The sequence below is a fragment of the Amphiprion ocellaris genome, chromosome 13 (genome assembly GCF_022539595.1).
Source record: "Amphiprion ocellaris isolate individual 3 ecotype Okinawa chromosome 13, ASM2253959v1, whole genome shotgun sequence".
NCBI classification, from domain to species: Eukaryota; Metazoa; Chordata; class Actinopteri; family Pomacentridae; genus Amphiprion; species Amphiprion ocellaris.
The window spans coordinates 36,343,981-36,362,372 of record NC_072778.1 but is presented as its reverse complement, the minus strand read 5'-3'; the positions used below and the strand labels follow the sequence as shown (position 1 = coordinate 36,362,372).

Below are 18,392 nucleotides of genomic sequence, written 5' to 3'. Positions count from 1 at the left end.
CTGCATATCCATTTCTGAGTGAGTGGTTGGAAGGAGACTAATGCAAACTTGTGCGCAATTTTATTTAAAATCACACTTTCATTCAAGTGACAAAAATGAGGCAATTAAGATTTCAATAAAACTTTAAAGGAAATTGCAAAATATTATTTTACTGGTAAAACAGCTCCAGGAGAGGTGCTGTCTGTCTCCGCTGTTCCTGGAGGACAGGGTAGGGGACAATGTCCACATGGAGCACAGCAGAGGCGCGTCACGGCGGGTGGGCGTGGCCAACCGGGAGGAATAACGGCGTATCCTCCATTAGGCTGCAGTTAGAATCTGACACGAGCTGGGAGCGCAGGGACTGAAAGAGCTGAACAGCGTGTTACCCTCTTCCTCAAGTGATGGAAAAGACGGAGATCTTTCTGTACATCTTCCTCGTCTCTCACTACATCTGGAACGTCGCCTTCATCTCGTGGCTTTTCACCAGCGGGACGCCTTCGGATCTCTCCAACTATGGGTTGCCTAATTGAAGTTGGGCCACCTGATCCTGTTTGCGCCAGGACCAGCGAGCTACACTAGAGCGAGAGAAGTCGTTATGAGCGGTTGTGTAAAAAAATGCTGCATTTCCTGCCCAGAGAACTGGTTTGAAAAGCAGAATTTCATCCTCAGGATAGCACATCTCTGCGTGAAAAGGACATAACGGATTCAATCCCCCGCCTCCTGAAATAACCCGCGATATGATTTAGTAATTAAGAGGAAAAGCTGTAGTTAGGATAGAGAGTATGCTTGTGTGACTGTTTTTTGTTGTTTTGTTTTTTGCTTCTTTTTTTTGCGCACATACCAATTGTGCACCGCATTCTAGCCGCTCCGCTACCACAGACAGCAGGATCTGGAGTCTCTGACAGGCAACAGGCCACACCAATCACTGAAGGGTTTTTACAGAAAGCCTCGTCAAGTCTTTTAACTTTCACTACAACCGAGAGAGTTTTTAAAGCTGCACCAGTCCAGCAACAGTGAACCATGGCTTTACCGGATAGTGGCATCTCTGGGGAGGAAGTACCCTTCCCAGAGATCATAGAGCTCAATGTTGGCGGCCAGGTGTACATCACCCGCTACTCTACCCTCACCAGTGTGCCGGACTCGCTGCTGTGGGAGATGTTCAGTCAAAAGTCAGCCAAAGGACTGGCGAGGGACACCAAGGGTCGCTTCTTTGTGGACCGGGATGGTTTCCTGTTCCGTTACATCCTGGACTACATGCGGGACCAGCAGCTGGTTCTTCCGGACCACTTTCCCGAGCGCGGCCGTCTGCAGAGGGAGGCCGAGTTCTTCAACCTGCCGGAGCTGGTCAAGCTGCTGGCACCCAAAATCAGCAAGCAGAACTCCCTGGGTGACGAGGGATGCCAGAGTGACCCAGAGGACTCCTCACCTGGGATTGACTCGGCCCGTAACCTCAGCTCTCTGGGTGCCGCTGCTGCTGCCTGTGCCAGCCTGGTGCCCGGCGCCATGGACAGCAAGCGGTCTGGGTTCATCACCATCGGCTACCGAGGCTCGTACACCCTGGGCCGTGACAGCCACACCGACGCCAAGTTCCGCCGGGTGGCACGGATCATGGTGTGCGGGAAGACCTCCCTGGCCAAAGAGGTGTTTGGGGAGACGCTGAACGAGAGCCGTGACCCCGACCGCCCCCCTGAGCGCTACACGTCCCGCTACTATCTCAAGTTCACCTTTCTGGAGCAGGCTTTTGACAAGCTGGCAGATGCGGGCTTTCACATGGTGGCCTGTAACTCCACAGGAACCTGCGCCTTTGCCCATGAGCAGACGGACGACAAAATCTGGACCAGCTACACTGAATATGTGTTCTACCGTGAGTGAGACTATCGGCTTTGTTCCCCCCCGGTCCTCCTCACCCTTTTTCCAAGAGTCCCCCTCTCCCCTCCAGCCTCCAGTCATCCTGTCTTTCTTTCTCTGATGGCCTCTGCACCAGTAGATGTACCGTAGATGTTGTGCCCTTCCATCTCTCTTTGCAGCTGTTGTCCTATGAACAGTACCCAGCTGCCGTTCTGACTCTTCATACCTTCTCTGCAGGGTCGAATCTGCAGCACTCCTCCCTTCAACCCCAAATCCAACCCCTTTCATCCTCAGGTCCAGCTTTTGCCCCCTGCTGAAGCTGCTGCTCCATCTAGTTGTAGTCCCCAGTCCTCAACCACAGCAGCCCACATCTTCTCCTGCAGACTGATACCTTCTATGTACTATTCCTCTTTTTTTGTACTCTCTATATATTGCATCTGCCTTGGTGAAGCACAATACTGTATCCAAGAGCTAATTTTGTTAAATAAGCGCCCCAAGTGTTTCTTTATGACGACTGAATCAGTCATAAAGGCGTAAAGGAAAGGGCTTCATAGAGTTGCCATGATGTACAGTGCTATACTTTGCCTGCTTACATGAGCAGATCGGACTCTCTCCTGCTCCTCTGAACTAAATTAACAAATAATTGGACATCTTATCAGCCTTGAGGGACGTGAGCAGCCCCAGCACAAGAGACAAGTGTAATCTAATTTCCCCTCAGTTTTTATTACATGTGATTTGGGAACGTGCCATAGTTAAGTGTGTTGTTGTTTTTGAATGAACGAGGGTTAACGCAGCCACACGGACAGGAAAATAAGTTGTTTTGTTGTGTTTTTTTTATTGCAGAAGGGAAAAAATAGAATGTAGCTGCGTGGAGTTTCCTTTTACAAAGAGACGCTGGCTTTGTTGCGAACATACAAGCAACAGGCTTTGATGAAAAACGATGAAAGCTCAAATATCAGGAGATCTCAAAGATAGAAAAAAAAGGGTGCTGAATGAAGTGTGTGTATTGATTGTTCAATGGAGCTCTCTGTATTTTAATCAGCCTCACTGGGAGGGCAGAGGAGAGGGAAGGTGTTACATCACTCACAGCCAACTGCTCTATTTTCCCCTCATTGTGCTTCTTTGACATTTCTTTGTTCAGTTACATATTAAAGAGCATTTCTGACAGATCCTGGGGATAGGCTTACACCATGACTTCATGTTATTTGCAAAAGTAAAAAAACTATTAAAAAAAAGTAGTCTTAGTTGCCATAGCAGATCATGTTTTGAGTGTTCTGTAAACAATAATGTTATTCTTAATACTCGGTTTCAGTATTAGTTGAAGCTGCTGCATATTTGATGATCGCTCTCACTTACTGTAAGTGAATACCCATGAGAAAGGGTAAGATTATGCTGTAGCCAGCCATAGCCCAGTGTTTTTCTCACCACTGTAGCAAGAGCATTGTGAGGGCAGGTTTTAGTGACTGGATATAACTTTAAGTTATAAAGGAGCGAGTTAAGAACGAGCGTTGTTTGCAGATACAGCCTCAGGACAGGTCTGCACATCATATACCTCAGACTACAACACAAACTGAAGACACATCTATCCAGCAAAGGATCCAGCAGATTATGTGAAAATGCACACGCAGTTAGAAAAACAAATGTGGATGCTGTAATAAGATAATGAACAAGAGGTTTTAGAGGTTGAGAGACAGTCAGTGAGGCAGCATAGAGCAGGATTTCTGAGCTATAGGTTGTCAGGTTGTAGTTCGATGTCTGACAGTGACAATAAATGTATTCTGAAATGTCTAGAGATCGCCATGTTGTGTTTCAGTGTGATGAAGTGCTGTTGACATCTGAGTCAGTATGTTAGAGTCGCTGCAGATGTAGGCAACACTGAAATTAAAGTGTCTAGCGTAAAAAGCAAATTTGTCAAATAAAAGATGTTTTCTTTCTATTCTGGTTGTACTTTCCATTCGTAACAAAAAATAATGTCTTTTTTCAGTTTTGAATGGCAGTGAATGCAAACTGTGAGCCACATGCCCTCCTATTACTGCAGTTTAGAATTTTAATTTTCAACGACAATACAACTCAATCACCCAGTAAACCAAATCAAATTTCCATCTCAGCATTTCCAATTACAGGAAACGTCCTTGGACATAACTCTACTTCTTATTAAATGTTCAGCTCTCCACCCGCAGGCACCATTTCCCTCATCCTTCCATCTGCTTTTCCACTTTTTTTTCTCTGAATTTTTTCCCTCTTTTTTCTCAGCCTGGTCTTGCGTCAAGCACTTGACCAGGAAACAGAGCCAGGATAGAAACGAGGACATGCATAGATAACAAGCTCTGTTAAAGCAGATTACAAAACCCTTATTTTGTTGCCAATAATTGACCTAATTACTTTGCACAGTAAAAAATGGTGAAGATTGGATCTAAAATTCAGGACTGATGAACTACTTTAGTATTCAAGGCTTCCTGCAGAGAAACAATTTGCCGCTTGTAAAAGATATTTGTTGACTGTATTTTTGCTGAACACACACAGACAGCAAAGTTCTGGCCACAGTTCTGTTTATGTAGGTTAGACAGCATCATGTCATGTGTAAACGCTGACTTATATGAGTTACCTGCCAAGAGATTATCACATACTAATTACCTTAGAATAAGACCTCTGAAAGTGATCTCTGTCTGGCCTAGATAAAAGCATCGCTGGTGAGCTTTTAAAGAAAAGTTTCATTTTATGTGGCTCCCTTTCTTGAAAACAGATGATTTTTTTTTGCGGTCTGGGATACCTGATGAATCCTCAGAGACCAGGACAATACGGTGCCTGCAGCGTGGCTCTGGTCCAAACTAATAGTTGCAGGCAGCGTTCCTCCGTCACTTTCCTCCTGCACACCGCTGCAACACAGGAGTGCCAAGGTCAGTCATTAGCACAAGCATGGAGAGACACGCCTCGTGTGAAATTTCAGGCATCAGTGCCCAGAAACTGCTCTCCGTCTTTACCTCCACGAATTGCCTTGAGACTCAACATTCAACAGTAGAAGTGTGAGGAGTGTTGACACGTAGACACTGAACAGCAGCAGCAGTGAGGTCCACACTGTGATGAAACGCTGCTTTTTATTTTTCCTCTTTTCTTTTTTCCTTCTATCTCTGTTGTGAAACTTGTGGCTGAAAAGTGTAGCATGCCTGCTCGCATGCTGTATAACAAGCAGGTTCTAGTTGTGTCACCATAGTGGTAGGCCTGTTCTATCCAGAGTGTTCCAATAAAGATATTTTACCATGACAGTTTTTGCTTCTCTGTCTTTTGGAAACGCAGATTGCAACTGATGCAACTGTTCCTCATAACATCGATTGACTCAATTTATCTATTTTTGTCTCTGAAGTTAAGCTTTTCTAATTCCTTATTAAAATAGACAGATTGTAAGACTGTTCTGTTGATGTGCCTTCTAGTTTCAGGCCGTGACCTGACCCGTATTGTGTTTCTGTCATGTTATTGTCACTGTAGGCAGCTCAACATGGCAGCATGCTAGGGCCGATCTGCTTTCCTCTCTTAGACTGATCCTTGTCTCGTGGCCAGCTGGGTCACTGCTTCCCCTATCTGGAAAAATAAAGGGAAGAGAGCAGGGGAGCGCAGAAAGGGATGTACGTCAAAGGGGATTGGAAAATGGAGCGATGAGAGACGGCAAACTTTCTAAAAGTGAAAGGAGAGTGGAGCGGTATTTAACTGACAAGGATTTCCCATCTGATCTCTCTTCCCGAGCAGCTCCAGCATGAAGCGTCCTGTTATTTCTCACTGGGACGTGCTGTCATGCATTTCTCTGTGGCTTCATCAGCAAAGATATTCTGTTGCATGACACCAAACAGATATAGATCTACGAGTACACTCAGTATGTTTGGGACTGATATCAATCTATAGTATGGTTACATCAACAGAAAGAGGGAAAACCAATATTTACTACCAGGCAGAAATATTATTCTCTGTATTATCTGGGTGTGAATCATCAGCTGTGCATTTAAACTGACTCAGGCTCCCAGACTGCATCTGTTTTTATGAACAGAAATACCGCATGCGTTAGAGTGACAACTCAGAGTGACTCATTTTCTAAACATCTTATCCTGAGTGTACTATCTGCTGTTTCTGCTCATTCTGCCATTCAGCTGCAACCATCTGTGGCTCTGTGCTTATTCATGTCAGTCTCGGCGCTTTTTGGATATGCACGCCAGTATATTTTGGCTGCATTTTGTTGTTTTTTTGATGCTCATGTTTGTGCTTACGTGGGTCTTTTTGGAGGTCAGGTTGGGTGAGCGTCGGGCCTCAGCGCTGTGTTGGTATGAGCACCAGGCAGGGCATGAACTAGATCCACTCCCTGTCTCACAAACATGCTGAGCAGGCAGCTGGCATCTCCAAACACAAACACAGATGCACACATGCACAGAGGGAGGCAAGTTGCTAGGAGAAGATGTGCAACAACCATCCCCGTGCAAGGCTAATGACTCGGAGCCGTGAGGTTTTCGATCTAACTGGCGGCCTTCTTTTCACTCTTCTTTGAGAACGGTTAAAAATGCATTAGCAGGCAAACAAGCCATTTACCTCCCTCATCCTCTCTAGACAGCAATAAACAGGAGAAGCATGTGCTAATATAGAAAAGAATCATTGGTGATAATTAACTGGGAGGATGCGGTGGAGAGCTGGAGATAGCGTGCAGCCGCCTGAGGCTCACCACTTTTATCTCCATCAATATGTCACGCACTGTGTGTGTGTGTGTGTGTTTGCTCATTTGTGTATTTGTGTATGTGTACGTGAGTTCAAGCCCTACTGTGTTTGTCTTCGACAACAACACGGTTCATACATACTTCCATGTGAGCCCACATACAGAGAGTACAGTAGCACAGGCTCAGGGCATCTTTATCTCATTGTGTGTTGGGTTATTTATAGTGAGTCAGGCATTGAGCCAGATGTGTACCTTATTCACTGCACCACTCTGTCCTCCAGCGAGGCTCCACGTGCTCGGCTGCCCTCACTCCCCATCTTCACACACATGTCCTACAGAGAGCAGCTGTCACAAAACATATTGGCCCTCCAAACACCGACATCACTACTCATGTACGGTAATGTGCCATGTCCCTCCCCACGATGTCTCCTTGTGATTCTCTTTGGCTGGTTCACCTTTAAGCTCCAAGACACAGAAAGAATAACTGGCAGAGGAAAGCATGAGGGGTGTGCGAAAACACTGAGCACAAGTAGGACAGCAAAGAGAGAGCATTAAATTAGTCATCGAGAGCCAGTCAAAGTGTCAGAGGCAAATTATAGGATAAGGCTGAGCAACAAAAAGGATAACTGAAGTGGCAAAGTTCTGCATATACTGTACAGAGACTATAAATATGTGAAGAGGAAAGAGGTTGTTGAAAGACGGGAAAACCCCGATACTATAGCAGATTGGGCAAAGTTGGGTGGAAGATGAGGCAATAACTGACAGAGGAAACAAATGAAAGTCTGCTGAGCTTCCCCAACAACCAACATTAAAAATATGTCACTTATTTCATTACAAATTTAATATTCATTTTTCACATAAAACTATATGCTGATGCTACTGCTGGATTTAAAAGCTTTAAAGGGGGCTGAGATGGTGTCCAGCAGCCATGAATTAGTTGTCACTGACAACACTTCATAATACAGCCCACGATATACAGGATGATTTTTCTCCATCAATCAGGTATCATTAAAGTACTTACCTTAAGGACTATTCTTTGTATTTTTGTAGCTATTAACTACCCATATAGAGCAGAACGGTAACAGCTTTTTTCCCTGTATTATAGTGTTAGCCAAGTCTTCAACCCTGATTCCTATAGAAGCTTTGCTCCATCTTAACTGCAGTTTCGGTATAAACTACAGATAACGAGGATTGAGTTTGTTTTTATGTGGCTATTTGAGTGTTTGTGCCCTATGTCCTTAACAATATATATTATAAAATTTAGTTTATGTTGTGACATATGGCTTATATTATGAGTCCAGTACCTATACAATGCATTCACCCATCTTGGAATTATTATATTGCAGTTCAGCACTGAATAAAAGTTGGTTTAATTTTCCCTCTCTGACAAGAATTTACAAAAAACACTCTTTCATGTCAAAGTGACACCCCATTTGGACAAGTATTCACCTCATCTGCATGTGTTGCTGCTGTAACAACGTAAATTTCTCCCTCCTGTGGAGAGCAATAAAGGATTATCTTATCCTATCTTATCTTATTTGAAGTGACTCACCCAACACAAAACAGGTGCAGCTAATTGGTATTAGAAGTCACACAATTAGTGAAATGGAGGTCATCTGAGTGCAGCGTGATTATAGAATAATGACACCTTTATCTAGACAGTTCAGTCACTAGTGAAACACTCCTCCTGAATTCATTTGCAATATGAAGACGATAGAACATTTATTTTATGTTTTATATTTTAATGAATTGACATCACTTTGTAGGTATGCGTTTTCACTTTGACATAAAAGAGTCTTTTTTTGAAAATTGTTGTCAAAAAAGACAAATTATGCTGACCCTGATTCAGTGTTGAGAAGCAATAAAAAAGGAAAACTTACAAAGGAAGGTGAGTATTTTTTTTTATAGGCACTGTATACATTTTCTGTATGGTGGAAATCAGTGATGGTTAATTAGGCCGGGGACATTATTTTTCTTTCTTCTGGATGAATAAATTGATCCTTGAAACTTGCTTCTTTAATGTGGCTCCATTGTCTCATATCTGATATTTTCAAGACGTTCAGCTAATGAACATTTAGCCTCCAAAGTTTCTAAGAAGACAAGATGGGAAATGAGTTAAATTTGATGAGTTTTAATTGCACGCCATCAATCACTGACAGAAAAGTTTGCAAGTGAGCAGTTTGTATGCTGTTGCTCATCTGAGTGTAAGCAGTGAGCTGTAAATGTGTCGCTGCTGTTGTGAGGACGGGATTCACCTTGGCCATCTGGAGACCTGCGCTCTAATCTGCCCCTCTAATTATCAGTAATCTCAACACTCATGCTGATCCTCGGTGCTGCAGTCCAAGGCATGGCTGGACGGTGGCAAGAGAGGAGAAGCAGGTGGCAGAGGGCTGCATGGGCTGGTGGGGGTGCCAGGATGGGCTTTAGGGTTCTTAGGCAGGCTGGGTTTGGGCTGTGGGAGCCAGGCAGCAGCTTTAAAGGAGGAGAAGATAAAGAGGAAGCACGTGGAGCAGGTGAATCAGCAGGATACTTGGATAGGATGTAGATTTGTGCTAGCCTGCGAAAATAAAATAATGTTAAAGACTTTTCTGAACTCCTTGAAAAAGCTTATCGGTTAGTTATTTCTTGATGACTTGCTCACAGATTTATTTCAGACTCTCCCCACTCTTTGCCCTCTTTCCTTTTCTTTCCTCTATCCTTTCCCTCCTTTCTCGCCTGGCATCGGTTCTCCAGTCACCAGCTGTTTACATCAGCCATTTCCTCTTCGTTATGGAGATTGACAGATTTGTAATTGCTCAGAGACTTGAGAGTGCACTCCAGTGATTTGGATATAGGCAACTGTGCTTGTGCCCCAGCCTGGAAAGTTAGTCAGAAAAATATAGCATTGCTATGACTGATTACATCCTTCCCTGTATGCAATCGGTTGATGGCAATCAGAGAGAAAAGACAATGAATGAGAAGACTGTAGGAGGTGAATCTCACGCTGCTATTAGGCACCATACTGATCATTTCACAAAGCAGAGTTGGAAATCTGTGTTGAATACAAGGTAATTAGATAAAAAAAAAAACACACACTGCAATTGTCAAAACTACTCAGCATGAGCTCCCTTTATAACAGGAGGATGGAGCCATATGTACAACTTCAAACTGGATAAAATGCTTCTCTCAGTCTGAGAGACATTACTATGCATTTGTAGAGCACTGGCTGCTGCACATCATTGTGACGTTGCCATGGAAACGATAATGTCCTCTTGTTTGCTAGTCCTCCCATCCTCAGGCCACAACACCTGTCAGTGGCCACAGTGAATTTTAAGAAGTGCTCACAGACTGATTGACCTGGCTGTTCAGTGGCAGCTGATGGAAACCATTTTGTGGCTTTCTTCTGCGTTAAATTCCATTGTTCACTTACACTGTAAATAGAAAAAGAAATCTCTTTGACATTGCAGCTATTTCTCAAAAGAAGACTGAATTATTTTTGACATATTTGAGGAAACATCTAAAAATCCATTTATCAACAAGTCAGCATATTTCAGTCATGCTTCATGATAAGTTTAAGCATTTGTCTATTCAACATTTGAAGTTTATATTCTACTAGCCAGCTAGCTTTCAATTTCCAAGTTGAGGCATAGCTTGCTGATCACAGCAGATTCCCTCTAGAGATCAGGTCAGTGTTAAAGCTCGACTAGACTGTGGACACCACGGGAGCAGAGCTGTCATTTTTATACCACTTTCTGGTCTGTGCTCCAGACATGCGCAGTAGGTGCCTATGTATTCTGCACAAGTACATGCACGCAAGTCATGCTGAAAGAATACTTTTTATTTTCACAAGTATGGTAGGTATACTAGATTCTATGTAATGCAAAGTACAGGAGAGCCTTGTGCAGATGTCTACAGAACTATGCTAAACGGCAGTTGTGCAGATGTGTGAAATACAGATTTATCTACTCTGCATGCATCCAATGGAATGGAGTCCTCCATGTGGTTTTCAAGCCGAATAAAAAAGAATGAAAAGCGAATGTTATTCCAGTGATACACTTTTTGTATCCAAAAGTATGTGATGTTTTGCTGGGATCCATATTTCCCAAAATATTGTTATCTCCCCAGGTCTGTGAGTCAGTGGGAAACTCTACATCCACAGTCCAAAATGTTAGTCCGTGTGTTGACTTGGTGTGGCTACTATGCTCCCGGGGCATACTTGGTAGTAATGTGCATGCATGGAATACACGGACGCCAGACTACTATGCATGTTTGGAATGGAGTCCAACCAATAGACTAAAAGTAGGATAACAACAGCTATGTGTACATGGAGTCCACAGCTGCCTGCATCCACAAGGGAGCATAGTCAAGGCCTAATACTTTCCACATCTGCAAATACATGAGGGTCCTCATGACATAAAGTCTATTATTTACCTAAATCCACAAGAGTCTGTGTAGTCTGTGTCAAGCCAAAGAGGTGCCTATTAGCTCATGTAGCTGAGAGGTCGAACCCACCACAGTGGCCTGGACCTGATTCCAACTAGGGGCATGGATTTGCTGCATTCAACACTCCTCATCTCTCCTACCCACTACCCCTGTTTTTACTCCCAACTGTCCAAATTCAGACCAAAAAGTATGTCTATTTGATTGGGTTACAAAGGTAGTAGTATGCATGTTCTGCAGTACTGTGCAGAAAGAGAAAAGGTATTGCTCATTTAAAGAATGTGGACCTCCCCATTAAACCTAAATGGATTAGAGAGTTGTATAGTAACAACAACTATGCATCCATGGTGTCCACTGCTCTCCACAGCTACCTGTGTATGTCTGCAAGGGTAAATAATCAAGGTTTTACTAATTGCTTGCCGTGTTATAACACCTGCAGATCTCTCACTTTCTTCTAGTGGAGGGGTCCTAGCTAGTGTTAGCTGTCTCTCTTTCATTTGTCCAGATGTTGTGATTTCTGTAAAATATCAAGTTAATAAATCAGCTTACCAACACCAAAATCATCAGCTGGGCTCCAAAGCACTGCTGTAAGTGGTGCCATTACAAACTCAAAAATAAATACCAAGGATTTACATGAGTATTCCTGAGCAAAAAATCATTTTAATTTCACTTAAACATTTACTTTCCTCAAAAATAGTAAAGTGTCTGTTTCTGTACCTTGTCTGGGTTTTATTTAGTCTGTGTGAGATGATTTGAGAGAATATATGAAGAATCAGGTGAGAGCAGTACTACAAGCTGTGAAGGAGACATTTTGTTAAAGAGAGGTGCTAAACCCTGACATCAGTGACACATTAGAGTTGCTAATAGCAATAATGATGGCAACGGAGAGATGTGTCACACTGAACAGATGGGAGCGGCAGAAAGAGAGGGGAGATGATGTGTGAGAAAATGCTTTAGCTTTTGCATATATCCCCGGAGAAGTGGCCCAGGGGAGAGGGTTGAGTGCACTCTTTCGCTGTTCTCCTCCATAAGGCTTAGTGGTGGAGGAAAGCTGGAGCCCATCCCCCAGTGGATTATTCCTCCGACACTGCTAAGCCCCCATACTCCCACGTTCAGGCAGTCCTTAAACACATGTATTCATTATGAGAGACACTGAATGCACCAAACACACACAGTGGAGAGCATGTTTCTGTCAACCCCTCCTTCCCCTACATCCCTTTTTTTTGTTCTGTCTTTATCTGTCCTTCTTTCAAATGCCAGTATATGCCCAGAATAACAGCAGTACACACACCTACACGTATACACACATTCTTATGCATGCATGCTCAAGCACACAGAGGCGACCCTCACTTACTGGCTTGTGCACTTTCTGTCACACACTTACGCACATTCAGGTATTCAGAAAGCCAAGGCAGTGGCAGAATATTCTGTGCCGCCTCCGTTTGACACAAGCAGCTTTTCCAGTTATATAAGTCACGTTACTGTAATGATGAGCCATGCTGAAGGAAGGACTGCAGGCCCCTGTGTGTCTTTCTATGCCAGCGCACATGTGTCCATATGCTGCCATAGTGTGTGTGCGACACATTTTACCTGCACATCTCTGCAGGAGCACGCATGAGAGCTGGTGAGCGAGATTAGCTGCTTTTCATGAACTGCAGCAGCATGCACTGTATGTGACTGTTTCACAGAGGTGTGTGGTTTAATGTTGTGTCACTGTGACTCTGTGGGATGATGCCGTGCATGAAAACTATGCATGCAGGACTGTCACGGCCGTTTAACTTGGTCTCAGGCTAAAGCCATGTGGATAACTGGAAAGCGTTGATACCCTGAGCATCTTGACTGAAGCAACTGAACAACAACAACACAGGTTAGGATCTCTTCTTCTAGGTATCTGCAGCTGTTTGAAACACTGTTTATTTTACAGATGACAGAACAGGCATAGGGAGAAGAGCAAGTCTGGATTCTCCAAAAAGAATGACAAAAAGAGTGTGAGGATGCATAGTGGTCATAGTCAACAGTGACACCGTAGATTGGCTTTGTTTTCCCAATCCACCCACATCACAAAATGGGCAAAAAAAAAGTGTGTGTATGTGTGTCTGTGTGTGTACACCCAGGATTAGTCCAAAAGGGAAGACCAAAAAAGAATAAAGGATGTATTCAGAAATGTATCGGCTTTAGGACGGACCTAAGGACAGTTTGCTGTGACTTGCTGAGCCAGTCTGAGTTTGTGAAGTATCAGACAATGAAAATCAACAATAAAAGAAGCTGGTTACTTACTCACCGGCTTTTGAAAGAAAAAGATCATATATGAACAGAGTGGGGGCAATTCAAATGTGTATATGGGCTTCCAAGTACAATAAGGTACAGAATGTGCACATGCCACTCCAGCTATTCTGCGAAGTCACACAGCAGCAACCTCCTCTGTTCTCGCACTGAGATGAGATGAAAAATCAACATGCCGTGAAAAATGACTTGTCAAGCTCCGGTCAGGAGGTTTCATGGCATCCGTTCAGACACTGTGTTCTTTGTCAGATAACACACGTGCAAGCAAAGGTAAAGGGGAACTGGAAAATTAAATGAAACTGTCCTCCACTCTCCTCTTCTCTTTCTTTTCCTCTCAGGCTGAGCTCCTTTCTCTGCTAATTTCTCTGCCTCCCTAATGCTTCTCCATCCACTCTGGTGCCAGCATGTGTTTACTTTTGTACTCGCTGACACAAAAAACTGTACAGCTGAAGGCTGAGGTGCTTGTTTCTGTGCCAACGGCACGCGACTGACATGCTCTGATAAGGCAAGCAACAAAACATAGAAATAAAATGAAATGTAATCAAATTTCTGTGCAAAAGCTCCCCTGGTAGCTGAGACCTCTGTTCAAACAGACCAGAAACCTGAGTATGAATATGCTGCTTGTTCTTACACTTTTTATTTTTATGGGAATTGTTGGACATTGTTGCAATGTGGGGTTCTTGCTGAATTAGAAATGAGAAAATCAATGCTGCTCGTGCATTGGATATGTTTCTGGAGAAAACAGCAAGTCTGGCTTTGTCTAAAGTTGAAATATGTGCACTGTTAAAGTTTGTCGGTCAACACATTCGATAGATAGATAGATAGATAGATAGATAGATAGATAGATAGATAGATAGATAGATAGATAGATAGATAGATAGATAGATAGATAGATAGATAGATAGATAGATAGATAGATAGATAGATTCATTCATCCAGTTCCTAGTAGTAACACTAGTAGTAGTATTACATGTGAAGAAAAATAAGAAAAATAAGTGTTTAGGATTGCTGCACAGTATCTTATTTGATCTGTATACTAGCCAAATTCCAAATCCTTCTCTATAGTGTCTCCACTCGTTGGTCCAGGAATTCCACCTTCCTGCCAGCTTTGATTCTGTTTTAGTAGTGTTGTGAACTCTGAGCAGAGCCAGGCCTTCTGTTTTCCTTCCTTACAGTCTTTATCTTGAGCTAAGCCGGATCTGTCTTCATATTTAATGTGCAGTATCAATATTTACTCTCATCTAACTCTCAGAAGGAAGGCTAACAAGCTGAGTTATTTGAATTCAGCACAAATGTTACAGATTATACTCATAAATGTAATTCTTTCTTCTGCAGGTAGTTCATCAGCTAATTCCAAGGCAGTGACCTCTGACCTCCCAGCTCTGATCGACACGGTGACGTCTAAGCCTGCTGCCGCTCGAACTGAATCAGCCACAGTGGAATCCAGCAGCACCGGCAGAACTCAAAGCCTTCCAGAAACCGGCTGCAGCTCGATGCTGGAGCCACAAAACCCCTCAGCTCTGGACTCTCCTCCTCCTCTGACACCTCCTCCACCTCCTCCTCCCACCACAGACACCTCAGACCTTCCACTTCCCTCACCTCCGGTCCTTCCTCCACTTCTGCCGTCGTCCAAACCGTCCTCCACCTCCAGTCCTCCTGCTACCCCGACACCACCCCCTGCTGAGAGCCCCCTGCGTCCCACCACCCTCAACCTGAAGACGCTGCCGCGGCCCTCCGTCAGGGAGAACGGCGGCCCTCCGCCCGGGGTGGACGAGGAGGAGGAGGAGAGGAAGATGCTGGAGGAGGATCTGAAGAAATGCATCGACGACTTCAAAAAGATCCGCTTGCCCAGAGTGTTTCCAGATCGTAAGAGGCACTGGCAAAGTGACTTGCTCAAGAAGTACAATGCATAGCGAGCTTTGCTGCTTTGCTGTGGCACCGTGGTGAACAAACTTGACAAGGAATTTGACACAATGATGAGAGCATGCTGTGAACAGTGGACTCAGGCTCTATCCTCTCATTGCTCTGATTCATGCTGTGTGAACAGTGTCAGCCAGTTTACTTAAACCTCTGATGTAGCAGCTTCTTTTGCATGTCAACAGAAATGAGTTGTTTGATTAGTGTTCAGGCTGAGCTAGTCTAGCAATCACAGGTACACCTTCAAACACCATGCCTGTAGAACACAGCTTACCCTGTAGAGGATATTAGTTCTACAACTTTGGAACATTAAAAAATATTTTCTTTTCGCTCAGTCAAAGGACAATATAGATAATGTCGTTAATTACAGATTTCTGCCCTTCTCTCTGTACCGTGTCTGTTGATCAAGCAGCTGGAAAAGTGTGAATCTTTAGACGTTCGACCGTAATGATGCAAAAATAAAAGAACGAAGTGAAATCTCCAGTGCTAATCATCTAAAATATCTCACCTCATCAATATTAACCATACGACTTCAAAGCCTTTCCACTCCTCTCTGCCTCCGATTCTGAAGCTCTGCAGTTTGGCTCCTTTTGTGATTACATTATCTTCAATGGAAAGAATTCAGAAAGAGAATGCAGTGTACCAGGAAGCGGAGCGGGTAATTACAGGCGGCCACAATGTGGAATAATAATGACAATAATGACTACATGAACCAATGCACGTTACCATTTGTTCTTCTATTCATGCTGCATAAAACGTTCACCCAGCTTCACTAATGAATTACCAGGTGTGTGTGTAGCTTGTTCTAGTCTTCATTAGAGGATAAATGTGATAAATTACAATAAAATGATAAGATTTGAGCTATTTAGCTAATTCTCAACATCACAGTATTCATTCCTTTGAAGAAATATTGACATTTTGCTCGAATCCTATTCCTTCAAACTGAGAGGAGTTAGGTGGTTAACTTGGCCTAAATGGGACTAGAACTGCGTTGCTGGTCTGGAAACATTAAAGCATCATAACAGAGGTTCAAAATGACTGCATACGAATCATAATCAACAGGGAAAATAAGTATCAAAATCTAATTTTACATAGTTCACATATTTATTGAGAGACAATTTTTTGACACCAAATATGTTGTTTTAAGTTGTGTGATGGACTGAGCTACAAAGCACAAAAAGTACAAAACAATACAACTGGCATACTTAATCAAAAGAAGAATACTAAACAAACTCAAAATATATCAAACTATCCAACACAAATGACTAAAGTAATATTTAAGTCAAATAACCCCCTCTTACTGAAAATGATGGTGTTTTTTATGTGCTAGAAGACACATCGTAAACGAAAGAAGCGTCCGGTATCATGACTGAGCAAATCCAGTGTAACAAACCAGAGGAATCAAAATCAGTTTCCAGTCCAAACATGTGTGACCGAATGACTCCAATATTGCATTTTGTCATTGTGCCTTGTCATTTTGAGGTGTTGGAGTTGAAGGTGAGCTGGTATGCTCGAGCTGCAGTGACTGGAGAGTGTTGGATGTAGATGGAGGCAGGACCGTTATAGATGTGCACATTCTAGAGAAAGTGATGGTGTAGAGTTACATCTCAGGCATTTTAAGGAAGAAATCAGTTGTTTTCATTTAATACACATCTAAATATGCAACTTTTACATGCAGAAAAGGGTTTTAAGGGTTTAATCAATGACCAGAGAGGAATTTCCAGTGAAAGATTTCCTCACAACATGCCTGATGGGCTGAAAACACATCAAGTTACAAGAGAAGTGTGATCCATACTCCACTACCCTAAAATGGACAGCATCGCTACAGACATGATGAGCTTACAGACCGCAATGCCTTGCTAGAGATTAAACTTCCCAGCAGTATATAAAGTAGTTCAAAAGAGCTAAACCCTGAGCACATACAGCAGAAATGAACATAGACATTAATACAGCTGGAATATTTCTGCAAAATTATCATGTATAATTAAACACCACCAATGGTGCAACACAGCCTAAGTACATTTACTCAGGCACTATACTTACCAACAAATATGAGGTACTTTACTACTTTCATGTTATGGAGTCGGCTGCACAGTGGCTCGGTGGTTAGCACTGTTGACTCACAGCTATAACATCCTCGGTTCAAGTCCCGGCCTGAGTCTGGGATCTTTCTGTGTGGAGTTTGCATGTGTGGGTTTTCTCTGGGTACTCTGGCTTCCTCCCACAGTCAAAAAACTGTTAGTTGGTGATTTTAAATTGTCCATCAGTGTGATTATTTCTGTCTCTGTGTAGCCCTGTGATAGACTGTTACCTGTCCAGGTGAACCTGTGATAGACTGTTACCTGTCCAGGTGAACCTGTGATAGACTGTTACCTGTCCAGGTGAACCTGTGATAGACTGTTACCTGTCCAGGTGAACCTGTGATAGACTGTTACCTGTCCAGGTGAACCTGTGATAGACTGTTACCTGTCCAGGTGAAGTTGTGATAGGCTGTTACCTGTCCAGGTGTCCCCTGCCTTCACCCTCAGTCAGCTGGGATAGACTCCAGCCCCCTGTGACCCTGATGAGGGTGAAGAGGTGTATAGATGATGAATGGATGGATGTTTATCTGACAGCTGTGGTTACTAGCTGCATTTTTCAGATTCATATTTTTCATCCCCTTCTTGTCCAGTCAAAGCCATGTATCTAAAAATGTGTTAAATCTGAATGTGACTGTTTGTGATTAATTGCTGGATTTAGTGTTCCTCTGTGGGTTGAGAACAGTCTTCTATTCCTTAAGCTAAATAAACTATTCAATAACCCTTGTGGATTAGCTGTAAATCCATTGTCATGAAGCTGAAAGCAGGGCTGTTTTTCTGAGCTCATTAAACATTTTGGAGGTGCACGGTTTGAATGTGGACAGCATTGCTACGAACATGATGAGCTTACAGAATACATTGCATTGTTGTAGATCAAACTACCCAACAGTATATATAGTGTTTAAAATGAGCACAAATCTAAACATTTACAGCAGCAAAATAAACATACACCCAAATACAGCTGTAATATTAATGCAAAAACAACATATATACTAGTTGAACACTGACAGGGAACATTTAATTGCATAAAGTGCACAAACAGTTACATACTTTTACTCAAGAATGATTTTAATACAGTACTGCAGTGGAGTATTTTCACAGTAAGAGATCTGAATACTTCCACAAAATAATCAAATTATAGTTCATAATAGGTCAGTTTATTGCACAAATATACGCAA

At 43.0% G+C, this 18,392-nt stretch overlaps 1 protein-coding gene across 1 annotated transcript; it reads left to right on the top strand.

The window, feature by feature from the left end:
• Positions 1–278: 278 nt before the first annotated feature.
• Positions 279–17,937, top strand: kctd12b (potassium channel tetramerisation domain containing 12b). Its single transcript, XM_055016474.1, has 2 exons — positions 279–1,843; positions 14,555–17,937. Exons 1-2 carry the CDS (start codon positions 1,000–1,002, stop codon positions 15,130–15,132), a joined length of 1,422 nt encoding a protein of 473 aa, XP_054872449.1. The 5' UTR covers positions 279–999; the 3' UTR covers positions 15,133–17,937.
• The last annotated feature ends 455 nt before the right edge of the window (positions 17,938–18,392 follow it).